The sequence below is a fragment of the Myotis myotis genome, unplaced genomic scaffold, assembly GCF_014108235.1.
Source record: "Myotis myotis isolate mMyoMyo1 unplaced genomic scaffold, mMyoMyo1.p scaffold_m19_p_10, whole genome shotgun sequence".
Taxonomy (NCBI): Eukaryota; Metazoa; Chordata; class Mammalia; order Chiroptera; family Vespertilionidae; genus Myotis; species Myotis myotis.
In genome coordinates, this window is record NW_023416314.1 from 40,729,393 (window position 1) to 40,752,904 (window position 23,512).

A 23,512-nucleotide genomic window follows, 5' to 3' on the forward strand; every position below is an offset into this window, starting at 1 on the left:
AAAGATAGGGTTCTGTGTCCAGATACATATCTAGGTGTCAGGTGTAACGGAGTGGAGGAGCCCGGCCAGTGTGGTCTGGGTCTAGTCCAGGGGTGGGCAAACTTTTTGACCCGAGGGCCACAATGGGTTCGTAAACTGGACCAGAGGGCCAGAACAAAAGCATGGATGGAGTGTTTGTGTGAACTAATATAAATTCAAAGTAAACATCATTACATAAAAGGGTACGGTCTTTTTTTTTTTTTTTTTTTTTTTTTTTAGTTTTATTGATTTCAAACGGGCCGGATCCAGCCCGTGGGCCGTAGTTTGCCCACAGCTGGTCTAGTCACACAGGGCTCAGTCACTTGGTGACAGGAAAGGGGGTTGTGGTGGTGATAGTAGCTAATTTATCTATATGTTTACCAGGTGCCAGGCACTATTTAGAGTGAGGGCTTGGATTTTATCCTGAGGGCAATGGATAGCCATGGGAAGTCTAAAGAGAGAGGTGGCACCATCTGATTTCCCAATTCTGAGATCCCTTGGGCGTCCGGTAGAGCAGTGGTTCCCAAGGTGGGGCACATGCCCCTCAGGGGGGGCAATTTGATTTTTAAGGGGGGCAATTTGAGAATGAATTATTAACAATGATTTTTTTTGCATTTCTTATGGTTCTTGAGGCCTCATATACAGTATATAAATATATATTGTGACATATTTATGCATTTCAGTTCTCATATGTTTTGAAACTTTATTTGCTATTTTTCATATCACTTCATATTATTATTATTATTTAACAATTTCTTAGTGATTTCTTTCTCAGTACTTCAACGGTCCTTTCATTCTTTTTGTTTTTCTCTTTCATGGATGCCATGTTCTTTGAAAGCATGTTTAGATTAAGTTAATGGCCTTTTAGGCTTCCTCCACATGAATAGGAATTCACTTTTTGAATAAGAATTATATGTCATGGGGGCGGGGGCATCAGGGTTTTAGAGATGCTTAGGTGGGGCGTGGCCAAAAAAAGGTTGGGAACCCCTGCTGTAGAGGATGTGTCAAGGGAGAGAGGTGAACCTCACACTTCAGTGGGGAGAATTTTTAAAGCAGTTTTACTGTAAGTTTTAAAAGTTCAGACCTAAAAAATAGTGAAAACATTTCAAAGAACCCCCCTGGCATGGAGATGTCCTTGTGTGAAGCAAGGAATGGGTGGCCAGAGAAGTGGGTGATCTGAGGGTGCGCATGCTCCCCATTGAGCTAGTAAACCGGGACAGGGGATGTATTCTGGGAGCCCTTCCCTTATCCCCAAGGACTTTGGTAAGAAAGGCGCCTCCTCCCCTGGCTTCTTGCTGGGTCTCCACTCCCCCATCTGCAGGACCAAAATTTGGGTAGAGGAGGCTGGGGGCTGGGTGAGGCAACTGTCCATTTACATAAGGTGAGCTGCTGAGGCAGAAGAGTTCTCTATTCTGTTCCCCTGGAAAGGGTTCTATGTCCCACCACCCCACGGTGTAGATGCGGTGGCTGAGTCTGCCAAAGGCCAGAGTGTCTGTGGCCAAGTCCAGAGTAAGTCTAGGACCTAGAGGTGGTTTTCCTGGAGGAGAAAAGATTCTCTGGAGAAGGGAGGTTAGAGGTTAAGGGAGAGGAAAGGTGCCACTGGGTTACTCCCTGTCCTGACATTCCTCATACACTTTGTGACGAAGGTGCAGGGAACCAGAGGGTCACATGCGATGGCAGTGGGAAGGAGGACTGAGATGGGGGAACTGGAAGGGGAGAGGCCGATCCGGCCATGCAGGTTCAGGACAAGGTTGTGGGGCCTTCAGGACAAGTCAGGAGGACAGAGGGACCTCGGCACCTGCGACCCTCCCCCTGAGCTGCAGATGGTTCAGTGGTCAGTCTTTGCAGGTAGGGAGGGGAGGGCCTGGTGAGGGCCTGGGACTCAACCGGCTGTTTCCTTGACCCTACCAGTGTGGGATCCGGATGTGGCAGCTGGGAAGGATGAGAGTGGGAGGCTCGGCGCTGCCTAGGTTAACCCCGTCTTACAGGGGGACTGAGGGTCCAGCGGGGCATGGGAGGGTCTGGCCGGGGCAGAGATGGTGGCGGCTGTGGGGGACTGTCTCAGTCACTGGAGGGGCAGGGAAGGGGCTGGGGGTTCCGCAGGATTTGGAGCGAGCGGTGCCTACACCACAATCCTTACTCTGGGCCCTCCAGCTCTGAGTCTCAGCTCGCCCAAGGCTCTTTCTCTCCGCCTCTCAGCCTCGGTTCCTCCTCTGTGTGGCTCCCTGGCCTCGTCTTTCTGAAACTGTCCCTCCGTTTGTGTCTGTCGCACTATCACTGCCCTGGTTCGTCTCATCTCTTTGCTGATCTCCATCACAATCCCTGTCTCATTCCTCGGCCTTCTGTCTCCGTGCCGCTGCCTTCCTTTCTCTGTCCCCCTCTCTGTCTCTGCCTTGTCCCCATCCCCACCCCTGCTCTTCTCAAGTCCATGTTTCACCTTTGTCTCCATCGCTGTCCCTGTCTTCCTCTTGCCCCGTCTCCAACCTTCCTCTCTCGTCCAGGTCTCATCCTTGTCTCCATCTGTGTACCTGTATCTGTCTTGTCCCTTTCGCTCCGTGCTTGTCTCCGTCTCCTCTCCTCATCCACGCCCCCGTCCCAGGCTCCGTCTCTTCCTCGGGCCTGTCCCCCTCCCCCTTCCAGGGCTGCCTCCTTGGTCCCCGCCGGGAAGGAACTCGCGGGGGGCGGGGCCGAGGGGCTGGATCGGAATAACTCGGTTATCTGGACGAATTGAATTAACTTCACACGAGCGCTGCCGGCCCGTCTCCCCTCCCTTCTGCGGGGCCGCAGGTGGAGCAGCCGGGGAAAGGGGTCGGGACCTTCTGGGCTGGCACGATGCGTACAGACCAAGGCCTGGGCTGGATTGGGGCGGGATGGGGACTCCCGTGAGGGGGCCTCGCGCAGCCCCGCCCTGAACCTCCGGAGCCTTCGGAAGGCGGCGGGTACCTTTTGGGCTGGAGGTGGGGTCGGGGGCAGCTGGGGCGGGGTCTGGCCCGTCTAGGCCCCGCCCCGAGGAGCTCGCTCCGCCCCCTCGGCGGGGTCCTGCGCGTTAAAAGGCACGCGGGCGAGCAGGGCTGCACTTGCGCTGCACCGGGGTGGAGCGCGGCCGCGACGGGGCGGGCGGGCTCGCGGGCGTTCAGAGCCGGACTCGGGTCCTTGGCGCCTGGCACTCGAACTCCCACCCCGACCCGCACCCGGCCCGGGACCCCGACCCCGACTTGGCCCGGCCCGGCCCCCGTCCTCGCCCCCCGGGCCGATGGACTACTCCTACCTCAATTCGTACGACTCCTGCGTGGCGGCCATGGAGGCGTCCGCCTACGGCGACTTCGGCGCCTGCAGCCAGCCCGGAGGCTTCCAGTACAGCCCGCTCCGGCCCGCCTTCCCCGCGGCCGGGCCGCCCTGCCCCGCGCTCGGCTCCTCCAACTGCGCGCTTGGCGCCCTACGCGACCACCAGCCCGCGCCCTACTCGGCAGGTGAGCCTCGCCCCAGCCCAATCCTCGCTCCAAATCCTGCGGAACCCCCAGCCCCTTCCCTGCCCCTCCAGTGACTGAGACAGTCCCCCACAGCCGCCACCATCTCTGCCCCCCCCCCCCCAGACCCTCCCATGCCCCGCTGGACCCTCAGTCCCCCTGTAAGACGGGGTTAACCTAGGCAGCGCCGAGCCTCCCACTCTCATCCTTCCCAGCCGCCACATCCCCATCCCACACCCTTAGGGTCAAGGAAACAGCCGGTCCAGCCCCAGGCCCCTCTCCAGGCCCTCCCCTCCCTACCTGCAAAGACTGACCACCGAACCTCTCAATCCCTGTATTCTTGGAAGATGCTCTGGGCTCAGTTTAACAGGCCCCCATCCTTAGCATCACCACCCACTTCATGCCCGACCCCCAGCAAGGACCCTTCCAGCAACGGAGCTGCCCAGATGAAAACCTTCCTAGAGCCCAGAGCCATCAGGCCCCTCCTGCCTGGCTTTGGACCCATCCTGCCTGTACCCACACCCTCTTCCACCACTGCATCCCATTCCATGCCCTGAGAAAAGGGTGCCCAGGTCATTAAGCCACTCTCATGTCCCTATTCCCCCTGGGGACTCTCCCAACTAGAGTCCCGCAGAACCCAGAAGCTGCCCCTACAACCCTTGGGACCCTTGATCCAAGTCCCCATCTGAACCCCAAGTCTCATGGAGCCTCTCAGCCATCCCCAGCCCCCCAATTACAGTCCAAGCTGCCCCACCCGATCTCCTTATCTCCTTCCTTCCGGGGAAGACCCCTAGGAACCAACTAGAAGATTGGGGCCTAGGGGTGGGGGTGAGGAGGATGGTAAGATAGGGACCTGGATTTGGAGAAATGAAATTCAGAGAGAAGAAGTCAGAAACTGGAACAGGGCTGGGGAGATTGGGTGCTCTGGGCCTCATGCGGATGGGGCCTGGAAAATGGAGAAAGGAAATGGGGAGATGGGCCCCAGAAAGATGGAGTTCTGAGCTGGGGGAGATAGGGACTGGATAGAGGTATGAGCCAGATGGAAGATTGGGGACCTAGGAGAATAGGGACCCAGGGTTGGGGAGATGGAGATAAGAGCCAGGTGGTGGAGACAGAAGTATGGGAGATGGGGAGGAAGGAAGATCAAACAGATGAGGAAGACTCGGGGACTGGATGGGGTGTTAGAGACAGGGATTCAGGGAGAGAACTAGGGTGATAGGACAACGATGAAGAATATTGGGGGGCCCTGGAAAATATGGAGACCTAAGTGGGAGTTGGAGAGAGGGATGGGGAGACAGTGTCAGAACACTGTCTATGGGACAGTGGGGACTGGGATGGGATAGATGGGAGACCCGGATGGGAAGAGAGTGAGGGGGAAGGGTGGGACCAGCACTGGGGGAGTTGGGACACAGAGCGGGGTGCCTGCGAGGAGGACGAGGGGCAAAGAGAAGATGGAGGAACCTAGATGGGGAGAAGCAAGGACACTTCCCAAAGGGCACCAAGAGAATGGTCCGCAAGAGGAAAGTTAGACGGAGGTTTGGATGGAGAGGAGGAAGAGAAGGGGCGCCTGGAAGATGTGAGATGCAGCTGAGGACATGGGGCCTGGGGAGGAGGGAGATGGCGGGGTAGGGCCAGATCGGGCACTGCCGAGGGGCTGTGGCAGGATTGAAAGTAGACCCGAGCAGGGGAGTCTCCCGGCCCTGCCGAGGTGCAGGACTGGTTCCTGGGGAGATTCTCAGTGCAGATGAGCCCTGAAAGCCAGCCAGGGCTCGGGGGGACCGAGCGGGACCTGCCGCCAGGCGGGCAGAATGGCTGAGGCAGAGACACGCTGATGGGAGGGTGGGAGCGGGTGGTGGACTGGCGGGAGGTGAGGGAACAGGGCGAAGGCCGACCGCAGGTAAGGGGCTTGGACGGGAGGGGCAGATTCTCGTTCCCTCGCGGCTGCTTTTGGGTCTCACTGCGCCATGTCCGCTGTGACCCCCGCCGGCCCCAGCGAGCCATAGAGAAGGCGCTCGATCCGAGGCCGAGGGGCCAGGCCAGGGACGGGGGACGGGAGCGACCCCCGCAGGGGCAGGACGCAGCCGGCTGAGCGCGGCCCCTCACGCTCCCCCGGTCGCCCCCGCTCCGCGCACACCGCAGTGCCCTACAAGTTCTTCCCGGAGCCGTCGGGCCTGCACGAGAAGCGCAAGCAGCGGCGCATACGGACCACGTTCACGAGCGCGCAGCTCAAGGAGCTGGAGCGTGTCTTCGCGGAAACCCACTACCCGGACATTTACACGCGGGAGGAACTGGCGCTCAAGATTGACCTCACCGAGGCTCGCGTGCAGGTGCGTGTTTGCGCGCGTGTGTGCGGGAGTGTGTGCTCGGAGGGGGCCGGGACGGAGGGGCCTCGCCTGGCGGGGGGCAGGTGTAGCCGCCAGGCGGAGGGCCAGGGCCCAGGTGCAGGGGGGGTAACCGGGCAGGAGAGGACGGGCAGCCTGGAGAGGCGCCTGGACCAGGGCCTGGCCGACCTGAGGCCTCGGGAGACGGAGCTGGCCCGGCCCGCGATTTCCCTGTAGTCCCCCTGGTAGGGCCGGGCACGCCGCGCGGTGCTGGGGGAGCGAGCACGGAGGCCGAGTGGGTAGAGGGGGTGCCCCAGGCGGCCTCAGGTCCCCGCATGGGGGAAGGGGGCGAGGGGAGCCGGGCAGCGAAGGTCCCCTCCCGGGCTCTGCAGCTGCGAAGCTCGGAGCCTGGAAACCCAGGCGGGCGCAGAGCCGGGCCAGGGCGGACGCCGATGTCTGTTACAAATCCGAGTGCACAGGGCCAGCTGGTCCGCGTTAACTGGAGACAAAAGGTTTCTCCTGGGGTCCTAAGCCGCGCTCGGCCGCCCCGGAGCACTCTAGGCGGGTCTCGGAGCGTCTTGCGGGAGGGAATTGGGGGGCAGGGCCTTTGGGTGCTGAGGGGAGGAAGGCGGAGTTCCCCCAGCGGGGTCTGCGCGGGGAGCTGACCCCAAGGACCTGGAGAGAGGGGCCAGCCGACGAGGAGAGGCGAGGAGGCCAGCGGGCGGGGGCGGAGGGGCCTCGCGGGGAAGCCTGCGGACCGTCCCGGCCCGGCCCTGCCCTTCCGGACGGAAGCCTCCCTCGCGCCTGGCGGCCCCGGGTTGACCGGCCCCTGTGCCCGCAGGTCTGGTTCCAGAACCGCCGGGCCAAGTTCCGAAAACAGGAGCGCGCGGCCAGCTCCAAGGGCGCGGCGGGCGTGGCGGGCGCCAAAAAGGGCGAGGCGCGCTGCTCGTCCGAGGACGACGACTCCAAGGAGTCCACGTGCAGCCCGACGCCCGACAGCACCGCGTCGCTGCCGCCGCCCGCGCCCGGCCTGGCCAGCCCGCGCCTGAGCCCCAGCCCGCTGCCGGCCGCCCTGGGCTCCGGGCCCGGGCCGGGCCCGGGGCCACAACCGCTCAAGGGCCCCTTGTGGGCCGGCGTGGCGGGCGGCGGGGGCGGCGGGCCCGGCGCGGGCGCCGCGGAGCTGCTGAAGGCCTGGCAGCCAGCAGAGCCGGGGCCAGGGCCCTTCTCCGGGGTCCTGTCCTCCTTCCACCGGAAGCCCGGCCCCACCCTGAAGACCAATCTCTTCTAGCCGCTGGACTCCGGAGGCTCCGGGCCGGGCCCCAGAGACGCCCCAGCCCCTCCAAGGCCTGACAGAGCCCCTCCCCACCCCGGCCGCCTGCCTGGAAGTCCCCACCTCCCAGTGTCTGACCCCTAGGAGCCCCCTCCCTAGTTTTGGAGACAAAGTTAGAGCCACTCCTGTCCTCACCCACCCCACCCGGCAGAGCGGGGTACTTTCCCTGGGACCCCCTGCCCCCTAGGAGAGCCCAGAGGCGCGTCTAGCTTGGCTTTCTTTGGAACCGGGATCAGATAACTGCCGGTCCCCAACAGGGTTCCAACGTGAGGTCCTCCGGGAGGACAGCCGGCCCCTCCCCTCCCTGCAGCAGGCTGGGCCAGTCCCCTCCTCGGTGAGCAGCCAGCGGCCCCAGCCCTCAGGCTCACCGTAATCAGCAGCCTGAAGGGCCCCACCAGCTTGTCCCCCGGCGTTTCCTCCCGGCCCAGAGGGTAGGCCCTTTAGAGAAGTGCAGGGGCTGCCAGGCCAATGGGGCAGAGGGGTTTCCTCTTGATTTTTTTTGTTTTGTTTTATTGTTGTTCTTTGAAAAACTTGTAATTTATTGAGGTGAGTTTTGCTCAATCCAAATAAAACTTAATTTATTGAAGACATCATGCTGCTAACCCCTCTGAGTGCCCAGGATGGGGACAGGCTGGCTGCTGGTAAGAGCTGGGTCTCCCTTGCTCCCAGAGGCTGCTACGCATGCAAAGACCAGGAGACAGTGAGAACTAAGCAAACTGGCACTTTATGGCAGAGATTCATCCCCTATTCCCAACTGCCCCGATAATATTAAAGTCCCTGCCCTCCCCAAACCCACACAGAACATCTTAAATTAAACCCAGCCCGGTACTTGGACTGTTCCTTCATTTCCGGATGGACACCCCAGATGGGTGTTGGGGAGAGGTCCCAACCAAGCCCCGCCCGCTGTGCTACAGGCCCAAGAACAGTGGTGAAAGTGAGGGTCCAGACATACCCAAATGGACCCCTCAGACACTCCTTAGGTCTGAGAGGAGGGGGCCAGAAAGGGAGGGCAGCACCAGAATAACCAAGGTCCTTGGTAACCATGGCAACTGATCTCTGGTGCCCTTGGTATAAAAGTAGGGGCAGGATGTCCTAATTAGGGCATTCCAAACGATCGGGTAGTGGGGAACACAGATTCCAAATAAATAGGTAGAGAGGTGCTGCCCACCCCTCATAAATTTTCAACTGTGGGGGGGGGGCATGGCTGGGTCTTCGTGGGGTTAGGAAGGGGCGCTGAATTCGCAGCTTCACAGTGCCACCGCTATCACTTGCTGAGCTGCAGGGTGTCCAGAAGGAGGCGCTTGTGAGCCGGGTCCTGCACCCCAGCCTCCTCCAGGTCCTCCTCGGTGATGTCGCTGTAGGAAGGGGTAAGGGAGGCTGAGAGCTGGGCGAGGTAGTCCAGACTCTGGACTGCAGAGGATCCGTGGCTCCACCCCAGGGCAAGCCCCACCCATCTGCCTCCAGCCCCAACCCCACCTGAGAAACTCCAGGTCGTCCCAGCCATTGTGCACCAGGCCCTCCTCATAGCGCTCCAAGCCGATGGCCCGCAGCCAGGCGCCCATGCCCGCCTCACCCAGCCCACCGGCCCGCCCGCTCTGCGGGCACGGGCACGGGCACGGAGCCTGAAGAAATAGGGCATGTCAGGGAGAGCATTGAAAGACAGCCACATTCTACCACATGTCCTGGGGTGGAGGGAAGGGAGGCAAGGACTGGGGCTAACCCATGTCTCCCAGCTCCCCAGTGCCCAGCTCAGGGTAGAGGGGACACCGCTGAGTGTTGAACGGCGTAAAAGGACACTGCAGGCCAGGGACAAGCACACACCTCCGGCACACAGCCAGCCACCCCTGGTCCACACACCTCCTCCGCCAGGTCCTCCTGGATGCTCTCTCGGATGCGAGGTGGAGGGAAGCTGAGCGGCCGGCCATAGTCTGAGGGCAGTCCCCTGGGTGGCTGCAGCTCCAGGGGGCCTGGCAGGAGCACTGAGCGGCCAGGCCCAGCAGGCGCGTAGTCCACCTCACTCAGTGTCTTGGCCATCTGCAGCACCGAGCAGGAGCGATCGTCCCCACTGGCTACCTCACCCAGGAAAGTGCTAGTGGGTGAGGGACCCGGGGGCAGTGGGGGTCTTGGATGGGCCTTAGGGGGTGGTGGGCCACGGGCCTCACCCCCACTGCGACCCCGGACCACTGGCCCTGGCAAAGGATCCAGGCTTGGAGGCAGGAAGATGGCCGAGTCTGGCAGTGGTGGGGGTGGAAAGTCTGGAGGGGGCAGTGTACCCCCAGGCTCCTCATCCGATGAGCTCCCCTCTCCCACACGGGGAGGCCGGTGGCGACCAAGCTGTGGAGCAGGCACTGTGATGGCCACCTTGTTCTTGGTGGCAGGTGGGACAAGAGCCCTGGCAGGCGGAGGTGGCTCTGGGGGCAGCAGCTGGTGTGGGACCCCTTCAAGGACGTAGTAGGCAGGGTTATTGAAGCTGTTCTTGGGCGGAGGAGCCGCCACCCCTTCGGGCTCTGGAGCCCCCTCTGGCTTCAACCTGGGTTAGGGAGCAGGATAACTAAGTCAGGACCCAGAAACCCAAAGTGAAGGTAGTGGGTGAGGTAGAAGGAAAACCAGACTGGGAGTCAGGAGACATGTGACCTTGAGCATATCACTTTCCCTCTCCTGAGGCATCAGAGACTGACCTACTGAGGACTCTTGCTCAGGAATTCAAGTTGGTTTTACACAAACCTGGCAATAAAACCAAGATGACTGACAACAGCTGAAGATGAGTGAAAAAGCACCCCCTGGACCTAGGAGTTTTTAGTTAAATGCAAGCAACAATTGGATGTAACCACTTTCCCAAGGTATGATCCACAGAACTCTGTAGATATTAATAGTTATTGTGTGGAAAAGAAGTTTCCTGGCCTGTTAAGTTTGGGAAACTATATTCAACGAAGTTGAAAAAGGGTTTCCTTCCTGTCTACATGCTCAGAGCTTTGGCTAATACTAATGTGCACTGGGAATATCTAAGAAAAGAATCTAGCAAGAACCGTTTCTCAAACTCATTTGATCACAAACCCGTTTCCAGGGGGCACTACAGAACAGTGAGTGCTCCACAGAGCGCGCAGAGGGAAACCCCGAGCTGGGACTGTGCCTTCTCCGCACGAGGCTCAGACGAGCTCTGTTTACGTGGAGGGAGCTGTTGCAGAAACCATTTCTCAGGCAGAATTGAGAGGAAAGGCTGACTGTGCTCCCTTTGACTCAGAGCCACACCTAAGGGAGGCCTGGCTGGCCAGTGGCCGTGGCGTAGGCCATGGGGCAGCAGAGCACCCAGGCAGCAGACAGTCCCCAGGCTGGTGCTGAAAGCCAAGCACAGTGATGGATGAAGTTCTCTCACCTGGGGGTCAAGGGCTCCTCCCGGGGAGTAGCTCGAGGAGGGGCTGGTGGCCTCCCAGTGGGTGGTGGTTTCTCTGGTTCTTCGAATAACTTGGACAGTGGGCAGAAGGCCTCTGTGGGGCCTGGCTTTCGGCTCCCTGACCTGCCAGGGGTGCACAGGGCAGGAGAGATGAAGTAGGGGCTGACCAAAAGCCCCCAGGCACCCCTTCACATGACACCGCACACAGCCCCAGCTCACCTGGGCTCTTGGCTGCCTCGGGACACAGAGGGGGCTTTGCCCTTTGTTCCTGCCTCATCCTTATCAATGCTGATCCACTCTGGGGGAGAAAGGGAGCGGGGACTCAGAGGGGACTTGGGGTCCTGGCACCCATTGACCTCCCAGCCTCTACCCAGCTGCTCCTCAGGGCAGGCCCTCTCCCAGCCATGGCTGCAGAACTTCCAAACACTATTCCAGGGATTCCAACATGCTCTCCCCACACCCCTGGTCCTTTCCTCCTAGGCCTACCCACACCACCTCATCTCATGCCCCACACCCCTCCCCATGGAGCCCCCACCGTAGAGTCGCTCACGGGTGCCCAGGCGCTCTGTGGGCACCCGCACCTTCATGGAGCCACGGATGTTGCCTGTCTCCTCGCCACGGTGGGACAGGAAGGTCAGGAACTGCTGGGCCGTGCTGCCAATCATGGACTTGAGCGCCACCACACACTCCCCTGAAAGGGCAAACCAACAAATCGCCAAACCTTTCTAGGGCCCCGTGTGGCTTCCTATGCTCCTTGGCACCCCTCCCCCCTCACCATAGGATTCATAGCCATCCATGGACTTCACTGTGAGCAGCAGGTGCTGGTCCTGCAGGTACTCGATGTCAGCCAGAATGGGCTTGAGCTGCGGAGCGGAGAGGCCCGGTGAGGAACAAAGCCCCCCCCCCCCCCCCCCCCCTGCCTGGCACCACTCACCCCTACCCTCAGGCTTACGCATGATCACCGCAACTCAACTCTTACGGAAAGAACCCAAATCCTTAATGTAGAAGACACAGCCCTAAACGGGCCTTTCCAGCACTTAAAAGCATTGTAACTAATTAATTTTCTGCATCCTCAATGGCCAAATTAGGACCTGACATTTAGCAAAGGTTCAAAAAGTAATGATTAAACAAATGAACAAACTGTAACTTGGCCCCAAATGAAGCAAACACCCTCTCCTCACTCATGCCCACCCCTGACCCGCTGACATGCACACAGACGCATGTGCTCTGCAGGCTCTGCCTGCCCTCCCAGGCCGGCCCTGAATGCGCTCCACTGCACCCTCTCTGTGCCCTCACCCATGAGCCCAGGCCCTGCCTGCAGCCTTACCGTGGGCAGCTGGCGTGAAGACCACTGCACTTTGAGGAAGTTGATGTTATCACTGCTCTGGGCATCGTTCTCAAAGCTCTTCTTGTATTCTGGGGTAGAGGTGGGGAACACCCATTAAGTACCACTTCCCGGCTACCCTTCCCCCTAACTAGGGTAGGGGGCTAACTGCTCTGGGCACATCTGGCCTCCTATGCCCCTTGGCCCACTCCAGCCCTGGGCCCCTTCTGACCCTCCAGGCAGGTGGAGTAGAACTCAATGAAGAACTTGGTGCGGCTGGCCGTTTTCACAATGGCCTCGATGCTCTCAAACTCAATGTAGGCCTGGTCTGAAGTCTTTGAGAGCCCTGAGGGGCAGAGAGCGGAGGGAAGACAGGAGGGCTGAGAAGGTGACTGGAGGAAAAGGACAGAGACTGAGCCCTGGGATAGGAAGTCAGGGGCCCTGGCAGGGCAGGAGGAGAGGCCAGGAGGTGCCTCCCCAGTCCCAACAAGCCAATAGGGAGTGAGACCCTAATGCCCAGACCCTAGATCAGAGCAGACACAACTCAAGGATGAGAGGTCATCTAAGAGGTGCTGGGGACCAGAATGCCTCAGGGATTGCCCACCAATAATCCACCACACCATCAGGCACACTCAGGGGCACACACGTGGCCCCAGGCAGATAGCTACTCACACATATACACACATACTCATGGGCATGTACCTCTTACAATGACCCAGGGAGACAGACACTCTCACACATCATATTCAGAAACATTCCACATGTACGTGTACACACACACATATATTCGAGCCCATGCACATCCCAGGTCTCCACCTGTGCCCCCCAGACGTGTGCAACAGCCACAAGCATATCCAGAATAGTCACCTTTCTTGGAAATGAACTGAGAGGTAACTCCAACTTCAAATGTCCCAAACACGGGGGAGTGGTCGCTGGTGACAATGTCATCAGTGCAACCTGGGGAGGGGGATAGGAATGGGGGCTCAGAGAAAACCTGTGTTCCCACTTCCCAAAGCTGGAGCAGAGTCAGGACAGTGACTACCCAGGATCGCCCATCACCCTCTCCGTGAGGCTCTGACCATAGGAATTGCAGATGATGTGGGTCTCAGGGTAAGATTTCCAGAGAATCCGGTCACACCATGAAGGCACGTTGGTCCGGACCTGGGCAGGGGATGGCAGGATGGTCAGGGCCAACAGCTAGGAAATGCTCAGCACAAGCCCCCCCCACCCCCCAACTCCCAGAGCTGATGAGGCCCCACATCCTTCCCCTTGGATCCTCACAAGACCTAGTATTACCCCTCCGGCCTCAGAGGGAACAGAGCACTGGAGTGATAACTGCAGATGCCTACGCCCTTGACCCCACAAGCACTCTTGGTTCACTGCAGCCCTAGGGTCCTAAGGCACACCTGTTCTCCTCACTCACCCCAGTTGGCTTCTGCTTATGCCAGGCATATGTGTCCCGGGAACCTCGCTCGTAGCGGTAGGTGGGCGGGAAGGAGATCTCCTCTTCACCTGGGGAAGGCAGGGAACAGGCTGGGGTCAGGGCTCAGGGATATCACAGACCTCTGGCCCTCAGACTTGGCCCACACTCACTGAATCGGAGGAAGACCTTGTGCTTCTCCCGCTCCAAGTTGAGCTGGTCCACCCTGAGCAGAGGCTCAAACTCCTTTCTGCTGATATAGTTCAGGATCTCCTGGGGTGGGGACACAAAGGCTGAAGACTGTCCCTCTGAGCCAGAGCCAGAGGTGAGAGCCCACCTGACCCCCAGCCCAGCCACCTGCTCGCACCTGGATATCCATGTCCAGACGGTAGTTGAGGTCCCCAAACCAGAAGAGGTGAGTGAAACGCAGAGAGATGTCAAAGGCACTGAGTTGGCGGTCGCCCAGAGAGAGCAGCCGCAGGATGTCCAGGTAGTTCTGGTTCCGCCTACAGTGAGGATGGGAGGAGGTCCCCAGGGTCAGGACTCAGGGACAGGCAGAAAGGTAAGAAGTCTCTGGGTTCAGGGATGGGGTAGGGATTAGGGTCCCTGAGGAAAGGGGGGGTCTTGAGTTGGGATAAGGGAGAAGGTGGTCTCTTGGGACAGGGACATAAGTAGGTCATGGACTGGGATATGGGAGAGGGAATAGACCTCAGGTGAATTAAGGGATGGGGGTGAAGGCACCCGCTCACCGGGCAGTCTTCTCATTTCCTGAGGTGAGGTGGCAATTCACAAAGCCAAATGAAGTGCCATTGAACATGAAGGAGACGCCCACAGCCCCCTTGTTTCCTGTCATGACACCAAGAAAAAAAGGCCTGAGTCACCCTTAGAGGACTCCCAGCTCCCCCCTTGAAGCAGCAGTGAGAAGGTTCTCCCAACACGCCCCACCCACACATTTGAGGAGGTAGGCAGGCCTCTGAGCACACACCCACACCTTCCCTGGAGATCCACGTGGGGCACACACAAGGATGGACTGAGTCTGTCTGCATGTGTGAGCAGAGCCCCTGGAGATCACAGGTGATTCCAAGGGTGAAGCTGCAAGGACCTACAGATTCTGGGCAGAATCTACCCTGGAGGAGCACTGCACTGCAAACCAACAGACCTGGGCACTATGCCAGGCTCCACCGCATGCAACCTTGAACAGATCACTCAACCACTCTGGGCCTGAGTTTTATCATCTACTAGAGGCCCTGTGCATGAATTCATGCACAGGTGGGGGGGGGGGGTCCCTTGGCCTGGCCAGTGATTGGGGGGGGCATCTGCCCCCTAGTGGTCAGTGCGTGTCATAGCAACCGGTCAACTAGTCGCTTAGGCTTTTATATATATAGGTGAAATGGAGGTAATTATCCTGGCCTGCCTTCCTGGTGGGGCCAGATGAGATTTAGAATAGGAACATACTTTACAAAGTTCAAAGAGTTCCATATAAGGAAAAGCTGAGACCACCCCAAAGGGGAAGATCCGGGGCTGGAGAGGAAGCAGGAGGTCCACGCTGCTCACCCAGGGTGTTGGCAATGCCAGTCTTCACGCTGGAGGTACTGACATGGCTGATGCGGTTCTCGTGCTCTGGCTTGACCAGCACAGCCACCTTGATGTTCCACAGGGACTGCATGGCAATCTGGGTGGAGAGTACAGAGTCACCTCTGTCCTGAGCTGGGCCACTGTCCACTACCCCCTCCCAAACAGCCCATACTGTATCAATTGTTCTGGCAGGCACAGGACAGGAAAACTTGCTATTTTTTTTCTGAGGGGCAGAAGAGAATCAGAGCCTCCCATATCATGAAGGACTCGGGTTAAATCTCATGAAGGATATGCCCAGAGGCCAGAAGAACAGCCAGTCAAGTTGTGTTCCCAGGGTCACCATAAGGTCAAGCAGGATCGTTTGGGATGGTTGTGAGGAGAGGGGATTGGACAAGATGACCCCCCTCACCGGGCGGTAATCCAGATCTGTGAGCTCCTTGAGGCCCCCGCGTAGCAGGTCCAGCCATTCTCGGTCACACACCGAGTTCTCCTGGGTCCCAAAAACATAGATGTCATGGGGTATGGCAACTGTGACCTCATCCAGGGTCTTCCCCAGTCCCTTCGATGTGAACCAAGATGTCACATTTTTCGGAGGAGGCACACTTCCTGGAGGTGGAGGGGATGGGAGTGGTCAGGCCCCTGTTCTGGGGCCATTTCTCCCTCCCACCTTGGCCCCTGCCCGCAGGCCTCACCCATGTTCCAGGTGCCTATGAAGACAGAGATCATGTCGGGCTCATCCTGCTTTGAGTGCTTGTTCTTCATGAGCTGTAGCAGCTGGCAGAAGGCCTCCCGCTTCTGGGGGAACAGCAGCCAGTAAGAAGCAGGTGAGCAGCCAGGGAACCCCTCCTTCCAGGGATACCCTGCTAGGTAGCAGGTACCGGGAGCGGAGGGTCATGCCTGTCTGGTGCACCACTATATAGTCCGTGCATAGAATAGGTGCTCGATAAATGTTCATTGAATGAGTATTTAAATCTACCCTCAGGCCACCCACTCTCCATACATGTACTCTCTGCCCTGTCAGACCCACCCGGCCAGGAGGGATGACAGGCCTATATCATGTGTTCCTTCTCTTCCCATTCCATGGAGACTCCTGCAGCCCCCAATGGCCTGGCCCAATCTGCTGCTCACCCGGGCACTGACAAAGATGAAGTCCTTGCGCTGTGTCCGGTCCTTCTCCTTCTCAAACACGACACCCAGCTTGTTCTGGACACGCTGAGACTTAATGAGCTGGCGGACTAGGGGATGGAGAATGAGTCACACTGGCCTATGTACTGAGGCCTGGGGTTGCCCTGTCCACCCCTCCCAGTTTAGGCCCTGGCTCACTGCGGTCATGTGTGAAGGTTGTCCAGTCCTCCTGTGAGTCTCGCTGTCTCCGCAGCAACACCAGCCGCCCGCCCTCGACATCCACGCTCAGCGTGAACTTCTGTGATTTCCCAATCTTGGTCAGATCGCCCAGGGTCACATCCAGCTTCACCTGCAGGCCAAGAGGTAAGGAGATGCTGAAAAGACCTCGGGGCAGGCAGCAACCCCTTCACCTCCAACTGTCCTTTGACCCATGAGACCCCACCTGGCACCCCCTGCAATGTACCTCAAAGGCCTGCACAGGGATGGTCTTGGCCTTACGTGTGCATGGCTGCAGTGGAGCCGGGGGGGCCGTGGAACTTATGTCCTGAAGGGCCTTCAGGGCCTGGAGAGGGCAAGGGCAGGACAAGGTCAGGGAACATAAGAGGACAGAGGACAAGGTCAGAGGGCTGCTCCTGAGAGGGGCATGATAGAGGTGCCCCTAAACTGTAATTTCAGGCTTCAGATCAATTAGGCCAATGGGACTGGTAAGGGACTGGTGGGTGAGGGGTCAGAGGTCAGGAGTCAGGCCACCTTCTTCTGGATGCCTGACAGGAAGTCCTTTAACACTGACAGTTTCAGCACCAGGCTCTCTAGTTCCTGCTCCCCCGTCTGTGGTGAGTTCTGCATTGAGAAGGAATAAGTCTTGTACATGAGGCCACCATGCAGGAGGTCCCCAACTCAGCCCCAGAACATGAACCCATTCCCCAAAGATGTTCCCACAACCCCACCTGTTGCTGCAAAAGGCGGGTCACCATGGGTGAGCTCTGCTGGTCAAACACCTTGGACAGAATTTCCAGGCCAGACAGGACCTTATCCACCTCACTAGGGGAGACATCAGGTCAGAAGAACTGCCCACCCCGATTCAGGTACAGGGAAGGGGGGCTTCAGCCTCCACCATGAGGATGCAAGGGTTCAGGTGAGGAAAAGTCAGGAGGCAATGACTGGTTCCCTGTTCAGGGCCAGAGGTCAGAGGTCAGGGCATCTGTGCAGCAGAGGAGAGCAGGTGAGGACAGGTCAGAGGGGTAAAGGTGCGATGCATGGTGTTGGATGTCCCAGGTACCTGTGTAGCCTCCGGCATGAGGTGGCAAGAGTGCGGGTGAGGTGGGGCAGGTTGCTGGCTCCACTCCGAACAGCTTCCAGGTCCAGCCCGTAGCTGCCCTTCAGGTACTCATGCGAGACAGTGCTCAACCCATTGGGAGCACTTGGAGGAGGGGTTAAGAAGTCAATAGAGGCCTTGCTGACCCTGTCCCGGCACCCCTCCCCTATCCTTACAGGAGACAGTACTATTGACGATCAGAGTACCATGGATCAGTACTGTCTCTGGGGCTGAGATGGGATGGGGGCCCCTGGGGGTGAGGCCTAGAAGGTCTCCCCACCTTTAATGAGAACATAGTTCTCAGAGGAAAAAGGGACTTCCTGCTCAGTGGAGGGGATTGGGGTCTTACCTCTCAGCAGCCGGAGTTGTGGGGGTCTCAGGGGCTGGTGGGGGGCTGCTGGGCCCCACAGAGGCACAAATGCTGGTGGAGCCAGAGCGTGGGGGCAGCGGGGGCTTCTCATCCTCCCCATCTGTGGACAGGGGTCAGTGGGGCATCCATCTGGGCCTCCCACCCTCAGTGAAGTATGGGGGAATGCCATGGTGATCAGAAACTTCCGTGGAAAGGGGGTATAGGTCCCTGGCATCATGGTTAGGGCTGGGGCTTTAAAGAAGGCAGGTTGAGAAAATGGGACGGAAAGAAGCAGGTAGTATTTGAACGCGAGGCAGGGCAGGCATTTGCACACTGCACACCGGGTGGCACCTGAGGCATCGCGGTCGTCTTGCGGGTCTGGCTCTCGCTCTCGCTCCACAGGCAGCAGCAGGGCGCACACCAGGCCCTGATTGGGCTGGGCATACAGGCCAATGAGCTCGCCCAGGGTCTGGAAGCGGCGCACAGGCACACCCTGCGAGGTCTGCAGCCAACAAGGGTGGGAGAAGGGTCAACAAACTAGTCCCAGGCCAAGGCTGGAATCAAGGTCAGGGGTCAGGGTCTAAGCCCTTACCTGCACAGCCAGGAAGTCTTCTCCATCAGGCAGAATTCGATATGTGTGCACATGCTTCTGGTACCTGATAGCAAGGTGGAGGTCAGAATCTGTCACTCCCAGGCTAGAGTCTAAGCCCCAAGGTTCCCTCTCCTCCTGCCACTGGACTCAACACCAGCCCTTTCAGCTTGGCTTCCCTATAACCATTTGCCCAAGCTGTATAGGGTTAATGATGGAGGCAGTCCACGTCCATCCTGCTAGTGTCACCAACAAGCAGGATCCCCCCCACCTCCCCCCGCCAGACCTACATAGTCTCCCCACCCACCACAGGGCCCGGGAAGTAACAGACAGCTCTTTTGTGGCCTCCACAGCTGTCTAAACAGCCCCTCTGGGCTGTGGTACCAGTCTGGGCCCCCCGCCAGATTAAGAGTCCTCAGAAGCCTGGGTAACCGCTGTTTGCATGCATGGGCAATGTGCTAACACACATGTGCCTGCTGTCTGTGTTTATGTTGGTGTCCAGCTCTGCTGAAGTTGGGTGTGTCTGGGGCAGTTTTGCTGGGGAGTATAGGGGTATCATCCTGGGGATTTCTACCCCCTTCCCCAGACACCAGGAAATTGGGATGACCTAAGGGGGCCTCCCCATGGTAGACCCAGGCCACTAGGAGCCCCAAACTGAGGAGGGGCAATAGGGGTGCTGACAGATGACAGCAACAGGTGACAGATGACAGAGCAGGTGACAGCTGAGCCAGGCCTGGGTGGCGAAGGCCACACTCAGTGGGGCTGGGAGACTCCCTCTGCAGCCATACCTCAGGGTAGTCTTGCCCAAGGGAGTCACCCAGACTGTGTATTAGGCAGGAGGGGGTGTTGGCTCCAGAGAGGACCAAATGCCTATATGAGAAGACCCTTTACCTTGGCCACGGGGCCATTCCCTTCCCTCAGGTGGGCCCCGTTTGAGGGCTCTCTTGGCTGCCAACCAGACACAAGCCATGCTGGTGTCTGTATGTGACTGGGTGTGTTGGTTTGTGGACTGTGGGCCTCTGTTTATAACAATAATAACATCCCATTAACTGAGCCCTGTCTCTGTGTACTTAGCACAGACATGATCTCATTAATCTTCACCTTTTGAGGCAGATATCATTATTATCTCCATTCTTTAGAAGAGGAAACTGAGACTCACAGATGAAACACAAAGCAAGTAAAAGGCAGAGCTGGGATTTAAAGCCAGGGCAGAGGCCAAGGCCTTATATCCTGGCCTGCTGATCGGATCGCCTGTGCCTGCTGAGGCAGGGAAGTGTCCTGTATACATGTGGGTGTGTACACAGGTAAGCAAGTATGTTTCTGATCGCCCACCCCCAGGCTCCTGAAATGCTAGGAGTAGCCAGAGTCAGCTGGCAAAGCTGAACTATCTCCCCACAGACCCTCACCCCACCCATCTCCTCTCCTGGCAATGGAGCCCGGATTCTCCCCTCCTGGGACAATAACTTCCTCACCCAGACACGGGCCCAGCTGTCCTCCTCTCACTCAACAGCTGACCCAACACCTGCCTCCCGCCCCTCCCTAATTAAGGGTTATGCCTCAGAGGGGGCTGGGAGGCAGGGCTCAAGGATATGCATCTGCTTAGTCTGCTCCTCTGTAGTCTTCCAGGCTGAGCCTCAGACTTAGGGCATAAGCTGAGACCCAGAGCACCCCTTTCTCTTCAGGTCCACTGCCTGCCTCAGGGTTTCTCGGCCTCAGCACTACTGCGGTTGAGACTGCATAATTCTTTGTTGTGAGGGGCTGCCCCATGCTTGTAGGATGCTTAGCAGCATCCCTAGCTTCTACCCACTAGATGCCAGTAGCATCATCCCAGTTGTGACAACCAAAAAATGTCTCTAGACATTGCCAAAGGTCCCGGAGGGTTCAAGTCAACCCCAGTTGAGAACCACTAGCCTGGGCCAATGCACCCCCGCCCCCCGCCCTCCAAAAGATGTGAAGAGAACAGAGAGGGAAGGGACAGAGGGATGGAGGTTTGGGAGAGCTCATGGGGCCAAGGAGAAACATAACTAGATCTAAACAAAGCAGCCGTGTGGCTCCCCATTCACCACCTCCCACCCCTGAGGCCCATAGGAGCCTACCCAGTGTCAGACCGAGTGGTGTGGGGGCAGCTCAGGGAGAAGAGTCCAAAAACTAAAAGTGCAAACTCACCCCAACACCACCGCCACCTACGGCGGATGGGTACAGCCACAGGGCCAGGCCCACCCAGAGAGGTGCCAAGTCTAGCCCCACACTCAGCACCCACAGTTCAAGGCTAGGGCAGCCGGGAGCCAGAGCACACACACTCACTCATTGATTCATGAAATAATGGCATGGCCCCACACAGCCTCACCCTCTTCTTCTGGACACCACCCTGCCCCCTAGCCCCAGCCATACAAGGCCAGGCAGGCCCCAACCTCAGTCTGGGGGCACAGCAACGCCCCCTAAGGGAGCTGCTGACCATCCTCACACACCCCATCAGTCCCTCTGCCCCCAACTCCAACTACACCTCTGCCTACCTCTCAGACACCCCATCTCTGTAAGCAGCCCTGCACACAACCATGCAATGCACATCCTCATCCTCCAGCTCCTTCTCTCTGGAGGGTGCCTGAGGGGGTCGGACAGAGACACCCCCCCCCCCCCCGCATTTTCCTCCCTTAGAGCCACCCTGGCAGCGGGTGGGCACTTGCTCTGCTTCTTCGCCCCAGAAAGTGCCCCCAGACACACAGCAGGAAGGAAGTGCGCCCGGCATCCTTCCTCGGCCTCAGCATACAGCCAAGGCCCCACTCTGGGGGGCGCTGGCGTCCACCGTCCCGAGCCCTCCCCACACAATCAAGGAACCCCAGCCCGCGCCCCCGCCCGCCGACAGCCCCAGCGCCACTCACAGGACGCAGAGCGCGAAGGCGCCCGCCACGCTCTCGCTGTCTCGGACCAGGAAGCTGCCATCGCGGCCTGCCCGGGCCAGCAGTTCCTCGGCAGCAGCGCGGCTCAGGTCTCGGTGGTACCAGGCAGGGGCCGGGCTGCCCAGCGCGCCCCCCGGCCCGGCGCCTCCGGGGCCCAGCGCCCCGCCAGCCGAGGCCATGGCTCGCGCTGGGCTTAGCGCCGCCCGCGCCCACCGCCCCGCGCCATAGCCTCGGCGCGCAAGGGGCTGAGGCTGGGGCCGCGCCCGGGCCCCGGGCCTGAGGATCGGCGGGCAGCCGGGTCGGGGATCGGGGCACCGCGCTTCGCCGCGCAGGCCGCCTGGTGTGCTGTGCAGCCGCCGCCGCCTGCAGCGCCGGCCTCAACTTGAAGAGAAAGAAAAGTTTGTTCAGAAGCGGCGGGAGGGGCCGGAGCGCAGCGCGCAGGGCCCGCGGCCGCCCCTCCCCCGCCGCGGGCCCCCCGCCCCCGCCCCCCGCATTCCCGCAGGACCCGGGACTTCCCAAACCGCACAATGGTCCGCCCCGCCATCACCATCCCGGGGAGATCTAGCCAACCCCCACGGGAAGCCCAAGTCCCTCCATCCTGTGCCCCGACAGAGTGGGGCCCCGGTCCCCTCCCCTGAGAGCGAGTCCCCTTTAATCATCGCCATATGACCCCCGGCTCCTACAGCCGTCTGATTCCGCCCCAGATCCTTTCCATTCCGCCCCCCATAACCTTGCAGAATCGAGTTCCCCAAACCCGTGGACCCCACGATGAACTTCCTTCCATCCCTCTCCCCATCATCCGAGCGGCCCCAACCCCCAACTCCCGTGTAATCCAACTCCCCCCTTAGACACGAGCCCCTAAACCACACTGGGTCCAGCTCCATACAAATTCCGCGAGGGAATCCCCTTCACAGAGATCCGATCCCCTACAAACCCCCTGACGAGGTTCGGTGTCCTCGAAACCCCACGCACGGTCCCTGGCAGCCCCTCTCGGCCCGGGCAGAGCCCTTCCCCCGTCTTGGCCAAGTTCCCTGGCACCATCCACCATCCCCGCAGGCCCTGGCCTCGAGGGGTTCAGCAGCCCGAACCCAGGCCTCCCTTTGCCCGTCTAGGAGGAAGTTCCCGCAAACCCGTGGGCTCCCGACCTCTCCCCAGGGCCGCGGCCGCCGCGCGCAGACCCCCACCTCCTGGGCTGCTCCGGGGCGCCCTTCCCGGGGGAAGCGGCCCTAGACTCTCCGCGGCCACTTAAGATGGCCAGCCGCCGCGCAACCCCCTTCGCCTTCCGCCCCGCCCGCCGCTCCGCCCCCGGGCAGCACCGCGCCCCGCCTCCCCGGCCCCGCGTCTGGATCCCGGAGCCGCCGACCCGCCTAGGGACCTCGGGAGAGTCTCGGCCCCACGCCGAGCGGAGCCTTCCCGCCCTGTAAGGTGGGGACGAGGTGATGAGGACAGACTCCATGGGGCTGCGCTCGGAAAGGTCTGGGCACCGGGCCTGGCACCCGGGAGGCGCTCCCACACGGCGGCTGTGTTTATGGTGAAGGAAGGAGTCCCGAGGTGACAGCTGTGTAAACTGCACAGCGCGGCGGCCGAGCGGACGAGTATTCTTAGCACCCGCCCCCGCCCCGGCCACTCTCTCCAAGTCAACAAACTTGAGCCTTTGTGGGCGGGATGCCGAGTGAGGAGCCCCCCCAAACCCGGGCTGATCCGACACCCCCGGCCCCCTTCCCTCCCCTCCCGCCTGGGGAGGGCCAGGCACCTGGAGGTCGGAAGCGGGGCGGGGCCCATGGCCCGGCTGCCCGCCCCATCCCAAAAAAGACCTAGCCCGTGGCGCCGCCGGGGAGTCCGCTTCCTGCCCCGCCCTCCGCCCCCTGGCTCCTTAAAGGCGCAGGCCTGCAGCCTGGCTCCCGCGGCTGCCAACTCCGGGACGGCTGCCTCAGGTGCCCCTTTAACCTGGGAGAGAACTTTCATTTTGCCGAATGGAGTGTCTGAGTCCCGACCAGCTCCTTACTCTACCGCATTTCAAATACGCGTTGACTTACTCTCGCTAGAGCAAAGCCTGGGACGCGGAGGGGGCTCGGTGGGACCTCCCCAACTTGGTAAATAGAGTCACTGAGAGACCCTCCCACGAACCCAGCAGTGCCGCCAGGCCCCTACAGGGACCCACTAACTCGTCCGCCAGTCTGTGCCCGACTTCTCTCACCGAGTCAGTCTCCTCTTGGTGTGAGGGAAGGTGAGTCTGCCAGGAGGGGGCAGCCAGGGCGGCAGGGAGAGACCTGGACTAGGAGCACTCAGGCCTCATTCTGGTTCTAGCTTGATCACCCGCCTGCCTGATGGTGTCAGACAGGTCTCGGTGCCTCTCTAGGGATAACTGCAGTCTGAGTTCGGAGACTCGGA

General features: G+C 59.8%; 2 protein-coding genes across 5 annotated transcripts; one reads left to right on the top strand and one right to left on the bottom strand.

Annotated features, from left to right (window-relative positions):
• Window positions 1-3,129: 3,129 nt before the first annotated feature.
• Window positions 3,130-7,710, top strand: PHOX2A (paired like homeobox 2A). Its single transcript, XM_036325107.1, has 3 exons — window positions 3,130-3,488; window positions 5,625-5,812; window positions 6,648-7,710. The coding sequence occupies exons 1-3, from the start codon at window positions 3,272-3,274 to the stop codon at window positions 7,092-7,094; spliced, it is 852 nt and encodes a 283-aa protein (XP_036181000.1). The 5' UTR covers window positions 3,130-3,271; the 3' UTR covers window positions 7,095-7,710.
• On the bottom strand, window positions 7,688-22,939 carry INPPL1 (inositol polyphosphate phosphatase like 1). Of its 4 annotated transcripts, none has more exons than XM_036325098.1 (29): window positions 22,875-22,939; window positions 21,104-21,502; window positions 18,228-18,291; window positions 17,987-18,137; window positions 17,636-17,756; window positions 17,251-17,391; window positions 16,919-17,012; window positions 16,722-16,811; window positions 16,435-16,533; window positions 16,170-16,320; window positions 15,975-16,081; window positions 15,539-15,641; window positions 15,256-15,452; window positions 14,826-14,943; window positions 14,021-14,117; window positions 13,639-13,777; window positions 13,445-13,544; window positions 13,275-13,363; window positions 12,931-13,012; window positions 12,719-12,808; window positions 12,084-12,197; window positions 11,855-11,943; window positions 11,303-11,390; window positions 11,063-11,218; window positions 10,747-10,825; window positions 10,510-10,650; window positions 8,958-9,666; window positions 8,613-8,758; window positions 7,688-8,491 (listed from the first exon to the last, which is right to left on the bottom strand). In XM_036325098.1, exons 2-29 carry the CDS (start codon window positions 21,298-21,300, stop codon window positions 8,401-8,403), a joined length of 3,843 nt encoding a protein of 1,280 aa, XP_036180991.1. In that variant the 5' UTR covers window positions 21,301-21,502; window positions 22,875-22,939; the 3' UTR covers window positions 7,688-8,400. The 4 variants fall into 4 exon arrangements, with proteins under 4 accessions (XP_036180991.1, XP_036180992.1, XP_036180990.1 ...); XM_036325099.1 differs by lacking the exon at window positions 22,875-22,939 and adding an exon at window positions 22,306-22,411 and having other exon boundaries at window positions 8,994-9,666; XM_036325097.1 differs by lacking the exon at window positions 22,875-22,939 and adding an exon at window positions 22,306-22,411.
• Between the last annotated feature and the right edge of the window lie 573 nt (window positions 22,940-23,512).